The following is a 9,922-nucleotide window of genomic DNA, read 5'->3' as shown; positions in this document are numbered from 1 at the left end:
AATAGTTTCTTTGGAGATTTACACAGTTTTGTGATTGCTTTCCGAAAGGTTTTAGAAGGTTCCTCGAAAATTACGCGGAAGTTCAGAAATGCAGTTGTGTTTTACGCCGAGCTACATACACTACATTTCGTGGAAGTTCTTCGTCTGTCACCTAATAAGACTCCATCAATAGCATTACGATTGTTGAATATCGATAGCTTCTCGATATTTGACAATAAACAGTTCCACGATAGTTGACTAATGATAGTATGCTATCGAGTTTCACGATAATTGACTATCGATAGTTTTAGGATACTCTAGTATCGATAGTAGAATCAATGGTGTACGTTGGACAGTAATATCGATCGGTTTAAGGTAGTCGACGATCGATAGCACTATGGATAGCTTTTCACTATACATAGTTATATTTCGGCTTCCACTATTGATAGTATCGATACTACTGTCGATAGTTTGCATTACTAGTGTATGCGTTCGTTAGTGCGCGCATGATTCTTCACGTGCATCTGCGTGTTCGCGTGTATGTATGTTCGTGCGCATGCGCGCGTCTGTGAGCGTGTGTGTGCACGCATGAGCATGCGTGTCTGTGCACGGATGCGCGTGTGTGTACTTTCGTTGCGTTCAGCTGTCGTAGATAAATTGACACTGGATCCTGGGGAAAATACGCCAAGCTCTCCTCAATGTCGCCATTTCGGTTCATGAAATGAGCAGTTTCTCATTGACCTCAACATTCTTTGTGAGCCGATTTAAATTCGCTGGTGACGGGCATATTTATAGAGAACTTTCAATGCCTCCAAGCCCCGACGCCGCACGACGTGCGGCCTCGGTGGTTGGAAGCATTGAAAAATAATTTGTCTTTAAAGACATAATAAGAGCAATATAATTTTGAGATTTCTGCGGAGATAAGTTTTATTGATAACTTGATTGCATACGTAGTGCCAAAGACGCTTATCTTGGCAATGAGCCGCTTTCAGGACGATGATGCTCAAAAGCGAACTTGGACTCGTTCAGAACGACCCTTTCCAAGCTTCGGAGGTTTGGACGGACCCCGATGGCGATTGTCAAGGCAAAGAGCAACCAGACAATCAGCTCGCGTGGTTTAGTTTTCTGTATGTTAGTATTTGATTGTGTCCGACTATCGGGCAAGGAGGTCAAGGTCCCTATATTCCCAGAATACAGTGACTTTAGTCTTAGCTTTTTAGAGAAAGATTAAAATCGCTGCTGTCGTCGGAAAAGAATATTATAACAGTAGCATGCTGTAAAAAACAACTGAGCCTAGCGAATTCACGTAATGTAAAGGCTCGTTCACCTTGGGTTGACATTCAATCGAAAACAATCATTATTCTTCTAGGAAAACACAATAGTATTACGTGTAAAGAAGCTTGACAGTCGCTGAAAACACTTTCTTTGTCTTCGTAATTTTGCTTCATGCTGACGTAAATCATAATGAAGAAATCATCAAAAATATACATGAAGGGGGCAACGTCCGTCAGGCAAAGCGTAAAGGATCCTCGGAAGGTACAACGCAACAATAATTGTTTACACTGCACCTGAATATGAACAAAGAAAATGATGGAAAAAAAAAAAGCCAAAAACAAAGAGGAAGAGAAGAAAAAAACCCTACAGGACGAAGCTGTGTTCGGAACTGAAGTTTTAGTAGCAAAAAAAAAAACAAAAAAAAAACTCATCACCACGTGGTAAATGATGTTGATTGGGGCGAAGCTCTGGTGGTGCTTGTCAGCGTAAACGCTGAGCGGCAGCATGCCAAGCCTTTCGTTCGTTTTCATCCATCTCACGCTGCGGTCAAATGCTCAAATGCGTATATAACCAGGTTCCATACCACACCTTCTCTTTCTGACATGGATGAAAACGAACGAAAGGCTCGGCATGCTGCGGCTCACCGTCTACGCAGACAAGCACCACCAGAGCTTCGCCCCAATCAACATCATTCACCACGTGGAGACGCGGTTTTTTTTTTCGCCCTACACGAGCACTAAAGCACGTGCTCACGTGGTCGTGAGCACGTGAGCGCGTTAGCTGACGAGCAGGAGCACGTGCACCCGACGGCGGACGGACATACGGTCATGGCTAGCCCACTGATCTCTATTTTAGTAGGCTGATTCGCGGATCGGGAGCCCGTCGGTGTCGCCACCGGCGGCCATTGCTTGACACCAGGCGATACACACAAGTCAATGGGAGAAACGCACACAAGTAAGAATATTGAAGCACGTACGCAGTGCTCGGAGGCGAGTATTTTATGGTGCGCTGAGATCCTTATGTCGGGTGTTTGGAAATCGAATCGGTACTTGTCAAACGCTCGTTCGCCGAATAAAAAAGTCAAACGTACCGGAGCACCTACGGCTGAGCTGGCCAGCTTGCTCTCGTAGTGGAGTAAACAAAGGAACTTGCCGTCAATAAGACCGTCCTTAGGAAAGCCCAGAAGTTGATGAATGACAAAGAAGTTCCATCTCGACAGTGACTTGCCGGGGTTGAGCGAATTCAACGTAGCAAAGCCTTCGAGCTTGTCGTCTGCTAAACCCAACTCAACGAAACCGCCACCGACTCATCGGTAACTTTAGGTAACTCTCGCCTTATTGAGCTGCACTACAGTGGAGTCACTCTCGACCACAAAATATTTATTTACAAGAACTGCGAGGGCTGTCAGTTTTAATGTTTGTACGCAAGCTATTTGACGGGCTTATCGAAAAGCATCCAAAGAGTTTCAGTGCTAACAACAGCTTAGAAACAGGGGAAAACGTCACTTTTCCTCGTTCATCCCATAGAGTCCCATGCATTGGCTGGTGTCAATCAATGGCCGCCGGTGGCGACCGAGGCCGCGGTCCGCGGTTCAGCCTACTACAATAGAGATCAGTGGGCTAGCCCCTAAGGAGCTTCGCCCCTAAACAGATTATAGGAAAACGCATATGCAAAACAGATAACAGACACCAAAAACCACCACCTACTCATATATCAAGCACGACACTAATATAAGTGCTGAGTATTCTCAAAAACCACCTTTCATATAAAGGCAAACCTCTTTTTCTGACAAAGCCACCGACGAAGCGCCGACACATAGATCCCCCAAAAGGAAATAAAAAAATAGTTTTATAATTTCTTGTTGTTTTTGCGCTGTGTTTGGCCAGGACATAAACTTTACGGAAATCCGGAACGCACTCGCATGCACAAGTTGTCATAGAAAAAGTAGAGTTTTTTTTTTTCATCACAAGCATAAACTAGGAATCGCCGAACGCTCATTTTCCGCCCAAAGGTAGCGCTATAGGTATCAACCAGATGTCAAAGTTTCAGCCCGATCCGATACCTTATTCAAAAGCAACTAATTATTTTCTGAAAATTTCAATGAAAAAATGGAGCCCATTTTTGCCCGTTTTGTATGCATGTATTGCATGTATTCGAAAACTCAATCGGCCGCCATTTTCCCATTGAAATTTTCAAAAATTCACATAGCTTTTGAATAAGGTGTCCGTTCGGGCTGACACTTTGGCATCTGGTTGTGACCTCTAGGGCTGGCTTTGGGCGGAGAATGAGCGTTCGACTATGACTAGTTTATTTTTGCGGAAAAAAAAAACGGTTAATCTTTTTATGACACCCTGTACTGCAATTTGTTGCCAATTATCCCCCAACAGTGGCCCCCAGTGAACAGGAATGCTCTCTAGGCTTGTCATCGTGACACCTCCCCGACTGCCCCACTTAAAACATATTACAAGAGAAGGGGATTTCGTAAAAAAATGGACGAAACACACGTCACGAACCGTTCTCAGTCCGCTGTAGGAGGATGCCTTTTTGGTGACTAGCCCCGTCACCAACCCTAGAACACAATTTGCTCAATTTTTGATGCACCGAGAAGACTACTGATATGCCGTACTTCCCTCCCTTCAGGTTATGAGAAACCCGACATAAGGACGGAACTATGACCATGCGTTTTCTGTCAATTTTCCCTTTAGCCTTCTCCACACCTTTGGACTTCTTCAAAAGCGAACTTGCTACCTTCGTCAAAAGGCTCACCCTAAAACCCGACATCACTAGCCTCCCTACCTGCTCATGGAAACTGTCATTCGACGCGTGGACAGACAACGTCTTAAAAGCCGAAGAAAGACAGGCGAGAGCAATCCGTGCCTTCACAACTTTGGAATGCGAAGACCGTTAGTCCAGAATAAGTTTCTTAGAACAGGGTCTGTAAGACCAACACATATGATTCTACACCCCGGCTGACCGTCATGTCCAAAAATTGGAGTAGACCTTCTTTAGGTTCCTCAAACGTGAAACTGAGTGCCACAGCACCCTTACTAAAAGCATCCAAGACCATATTCCGAGTGTCACTTCCATCAGCTCCTTTACAGCGGACTAAAAAGTCATCCACGAACGGAACACTTTTTTTTACCGCAGAAGAACATATGGTACTTTTTGCAGCTCTGTCTGCCCCAGCAAAGAAAATATCACTCAAGACTTGCGCACCCATGACCCAATGCTCACGCGTTTCTTCCTAAGAACCACCTTATCGCGCCTGCCAACCATCATAGAGCTCAAATAAAACTGTAAGAGCCCAAGGAAGCCTTCCAGGGCGACACCGCTAGCGTTTCTGTATCCAAGTTCCCCTTAGGTTCAATGCATGACCTCACCGAGGGTAACAGCTGGTCGTGGGGCAAAGAATAAAGCAAGTCTTCATCATCCACACTGAAGGCCGACCACTTTCCTGCCTCTATATGTTTTATAGAACTCTACTACCGCCTCCTGGTAAGGGTCTCCGATAGCTAAGGGCGACAGTTGCTTCTGGAGTTAGGAAGCCATCTGACGCTGCCAAGGGGCCCCTCTCGGCAACAATGGCTCTAAATGGGCACAGGTCCTTATGCGTCTTTGCATTGAAAAATATGTCGAGATACAGGCCAACTGATTTTTTAAACCTCCCTTCCATCTGCTTCAGAGTAAGGCTATCACATAACATAATTGCCCGATCTTTTACCTTTATTTTTTAATTATGTTGATTGGCTTTGTCTCTGATGGTAATATCTGTCATTACTGAAATTGCAACATGACCTCCCAAGAAAAGAATACAAGAGTTAATTAGCAGATACAGTTAGTTGGTCAACTTCTCATAACAAGTATTCCCTCGTCTAATGTCTGTCGACAAAGATAGATACATGGTAAAGACGGCACTTGCGTAATTCGCACTCATTTTTTGGTCTGTTTTGTTTAAAATCAAACCTGTATACGCTATTTATGTTTTATCAATGTTCTCCAGAGCATTGATGATTAGAAAAATTGAATGAACACTACATCAACACTCTTGTCAGCTGCAGTTCGCATGTCAAATATGAACGGGTACAGATGTTCATACTACAAATTGTGAAGCGACTTTTTAGGAATTAATGTTCAGGCATGACTAAAGCACAATATTCATCATCAGATTAAACTTAAGGATCCCATAAGTATAATCTGGCATTACTGCACTAACCATAATATATAAACCTTTAAAAAAAAAAACTGCAAACTGTAAGCTCCTAGAGAATACGTCACTGGCAAGGTTTACAACGTAGGATTATCTTTCCAGCGAATACAAGTATTTAATATATGATAAACTGATCTGTCGAGCCCAGAGGTCAGAAACATTCGGCTTGCGGGCCGAAAGAAACACTCGGCATGCAGCCCAGTATAACCTTTCGATAGCTGAATTTTGGAAGAGGAAAGCGGATTAACCTTTTTTGCTGGAAACCTGAAGTCCAGTTTGCAGACAATTGTCTGAAACTAGATTTCAGGTTGCCAGCGAGAAATCCAGTTAGATTTTCTGTTTTATAATCCAGTTAGCGAAAAGATATACTGCTTTTTATCCGTACTGATACGAATCCCGGTTAGCAACTCTCGAACGCCAAAATGGCATGGGCCATGCTGATCTCATCTCGCCGATACATTTTCAGTCAAAACGTAGCTGTGACCTTTTAACGTATTCGCTTAGTTTATACTTACCTGTGCTCGTTTTTTCTTTGCTTTCGCTGTATTTTTTGCTCCACAGCTTCTTGAAATGTACAACGATTCCGCTACTACGATGCAAGCGCGAGCTCTTCATTGAAGAATGCATCTCGGCTGCGCGAACTCTCGATCAGCTGGACATCTGTCAAAAATAAAGCTAGATGCTCGGGATCCTCGCATTGAAAAAATTATCAGAATAGCAAGGAATGTCAGATCTATTTCTCTTTTCTTTCAGAGAAACGTTGAGCTCGGTTAATTCCTGATTGAATTGATCAACTGGAACGACACTGTAGTTGCTCTCTTACTCTATTAAAAATACAAACAGGTTGACGGGTGGTGTCATTTTAATACATGTCATCACATCAGGTCAGGGTCCAAAGTAGACATATAAACAATGAGATCTAAAAATACCACTGGAAAAACTGAGAGTTTATAAAATGCAAGGAGCACGAGGTCTATTCTCTTTAAAACGTTAGACCCCCCCCCCCCCACCCGGCCTCTCCCCCTCTCGACCTTACCCGTGTGGAACCCACACTCAAATGAGTTTGGTACCACTGGTATAGTGCCTCAATAAAAATTGCTTTCTTTAAAGTTGTGATTAACTTCCTCTCTTTCTTGAGGCTTTCCTTCTGTTATCCTTCAAAATCTTTTGCCAATGTTCAGAAAAGACAATAAAAAAGAGTAATGGCCTCCCGGCAGGTGGGAAAAAATTTCCGCAGCTTGTGACGCAAATATTTTGTCAATATCTCTCATAAGCAGTGCGAAATTCAATTGTTGTGATTAGCTAGCTGTCACGGACCTTGAGAACAATGCGTGTGACAGGCCGTGTCTTTTTCTACGAAAAAAATATCGATAAAAATAAGGTTTTTTTTACACCGGCGAAGCACTATATAAACTCACTCCGAAACCCGTAACTGCATCGTTGACATCTAACGTCTAAAATGAAGGCAACCTTTGCAGCCGTTTGCTTCCTAGCTACAGTGGTGTGCACTATTGCGGTGCTGCCTGGTAAGTCTGTTACCGATGTTGTTGCATTTTTATGACTCTCCAGCTCTAAGATATTTTGCTTAGGCTCGCAATCTGCATCACAGTTGTAAAAGCTTGGTTTGCTGGGCAAGTTGGTAGTGGTCATTCATATTAAAAATAGCGCAAAAGGGACGGGACAAAAAGACGAAGAAGCACACAGGACAAACGCTAGCGTTTGTCCTGTGTGCTTCTTCGTCTTTTTGTCCCGTCCCTTTTGCGCTATTTTTAATATGAATGCATCACAGTTGTCGAGCTCTTACATCGAGCTCTATTGCTTTGTACCGAATCAACGTAAACCAACGATAAAATTTCGTATACCTCAGGCGCCAGATTTAGTTGCTTGGTCTTTCTGCGAGAACCGGAGTTTTACATGTAAAGTGGCCTGGTCGGAAAGGGCATGTCGGAAACAAACTAAATTTTCAAGTTTATTAGTATATAATGCATACTAGAGGATACAAAATTCCATCGGTCCTTGTAACTGCTTCGCTAGTTTGAAACACAACAAACAATGTTTATTTTATCAAGAGGAAGGGGAAAAAACAAATGCAAAAAACTGCTTTTATGCAGACTGACAAGAGCATTGGTACCTCTACAAGGTAAAAACTAACACGGGACCAAAAAAGACTGACAAAATGTTGATAATTTTATTATCACCGGGGGGGGGGGGGGGGGGGGGCGGGGGAGGGGGAGTGGGGCCGTTTTATTTTCGGTTTTTTCCGATGCCACCTCATTTTCTAACTGGTGTTCTCCGTGAACGCATTTAATGAAGAGATTTTACAGAATGTAAAACTTGCAGTATTTAAAAATATGGTTCTATTTAAGGAAATTCAATCAGCGCTTGTGATAACATGGTAAAACAATCGTAAATGGTATTCGAATTTACGTAAAGGCCACGATCTGAAAACAACAGAAACTGTTTGCCGGACGAAATTAGAGTGTTTTTTCCCTATTCGCAGACAAATTCATTTCCCCGTGCCTTATAACACCAATACTATGAAATAGTTTGAATGCTACATGAGTGGTGCTCGACATAACATATCAGGGGAGAGTTGATCTCAGGACGAAACCGTTTTTCGTTTGTGCGTCTTTCTTAAATTGTTATCTATAATAATTTCATTCATATTCAATATATCACCGAATTTCTCTTCAGAGAATATCTGCAGAGCACCACATGCGGAGCCATCCTGCGCCCCTGGTGAACCGATTAAACCGATATTCTACTTTAACCACCGCACCGACCAATGCGAGAAATACACTGGATGTGGAGCTGGTCGCAATGACTTTGGGTCCAGACGTTCCTGCATGGAGGCCTGTCCTTACGGTAAGTTTTGCGCATTTTCTTTTCGTTCCTTCCATTCAACACGGGCCACAATCTATGGTGTTGTTTTGCTACGGAGCTTTGTGACGTGTCACGTATTAAACAAGAACCACGTTTACGTGGATTTTGCAACTGGCTTTACGCAGTCTGTTTACAGAAGCATTATTGTATCATATAATTAGGCGCAGTCTTAAAAATTTAAATTGCTTGATTAGGTTGTGCATTTCTTACTATATCAGCATAGCACTACATCAAGAGCCTTCTACCACACCCTGCGAAATGTTTGCGCGTCTACTTACCCGCATTACACTCGAAGAGCCAATCATTGCGATGTAGGAAATCAGCTCAGCGAATGATGAAGCGGAACATGTATTTAGACTTAAATATGAAGTGTCCACTGTGGCATTGCGCAATGCAGAGCGTCATGCTTGCAGTGAGTAATGCCACAGCGCAGACTTCATTTTAAGGTATAAACGCATGTTCCGCCTCATCATTCGCTGAGCTTATTTCGTAGATCGCAGAGATTGGCTCTTCGAACATTGTGCGGGTAAGTGGACGTGATGGCATTTCTTAGAGTGTACAGGGGAATAACGAACTTATATTATGAGAGGCGAACGCGAAAACGCAATCATTAGAGTGCTAAAGGTTTGAGCATATCATTAAAAATACTATTGTGTATGGCATATGAAATAACGATTTTACCGTTGTTCACCGTGATCATTGTTTGCCTAACGTCAATGCTCTTCTTGCTACTACTCTTTAAGTGCACTTAAACATAAATATGGCCAAATCAGGCTTTGGTACCAAGCAGTGCATTCTGCAAGCTTTAGGAAGGTTCTAATGACTAGCAACTCCTACTGGCATCTTATAAGAATAGATGGTAAGATTATTTCAGGGGTTGCACTCATCGGCCCCCAAGCAATTATGTTTAATTTATGTTTCTCTAGCACAAATCAAGGAATAAAAACAAAAAGAAAAACAGACGCGGTTTGACGCCGAGTAACACTTGTATTCTCGCGCAGGTAAACACAAGCCAAACTCCCCGAAGCCCTGAAAGTCTACTCGCCAGTGATTCGGTAACTCTCACCAACCAATGTCGCGAGCTAAACAAAACCATATCCGTCATACGAGCAGCTGTTATTCGTTTCTTGTGCATTGCATCATGAAATCTAAAGGTCTTGTAGTGAATGTGTGCGGCTTGATTTTCACCAGCATTTACTCTTATGTAAGAAGCCTGTTTTTATCATAAAAAAGTACTTGCGTAGTGAATTTCTTGACCAAATTATTTTCTTTTCAATTAAATATATGTTCCTAGTTGTATTAGGCCAATCGGCTGTAATATATATATATATATATATATAAACATGTATACGTGTGTGTGTTTTATTGTGTTCCAGACAGCTGCTAAGGCCTTAGGAGCAGGGTGTTGGAACGAAATGTTTTTCGTTCCGTTTTCATTTTCGTTCCATACAAAAAAAGTTCCGTTCCGTTTCCTCTCCGGAACGAAAAAATAATGCTCCGTAGCGGTTCGTAACAATTTCTTTCTATAAAAAAAAAAAAAAAAAAAAAATCGCAGCAAAAATTAAAAGGAACGTAACG

At 42.5% G+C, this 9,922-nt stretch overlaps 1 protein-coding gene across 1 annotated transcript; it reads left to right on the top strand.

Moving 5' to 3' along the window:
* Positions 1–6,920: 6,920 nt before the first annotated feature.
* Positions 6,921–9,377, top strand: LOC120845202 (boophilin-H2-like). Its single transcript, XM_040217011.1, has 3 exons — positions 6,921–6,987; positions 8,156–8,326; positions 9,346–9,377. Exons 1-3 carry the CDS (start codon positions 6,921–6,923, stop codon positions 9,375–9,377), a joined length of 270 nt encoding a protein of 89 aa, XP_040072945.1.
* The last annotated feature ends 545 nt before the right edge of the window (positions 9,378–9,922 follow it).

The sequence above is a fragment of the Ixodes scapularis genome, unplaced genomic scaffold (genome assembly GCF_016920785.2).
Source record: "Ixodes scapularis isolate PalLabHiFi unplaced genomic scaffold, ASM1692078v2 PGA_scaffold10__122_contigs__length_95168666, whole genome shotgun sequence".
NCBI classification, from domain to species: domain Eukaryota; kingdom Metazoa; phylum Arthropoda; class Arachnida; order Ixodida; family Ixodidae; genus Ixodes; species Ixodes scapularis.
This window is presented reverse-complemented; position numbering and strand designations above follow the sequence as displayed.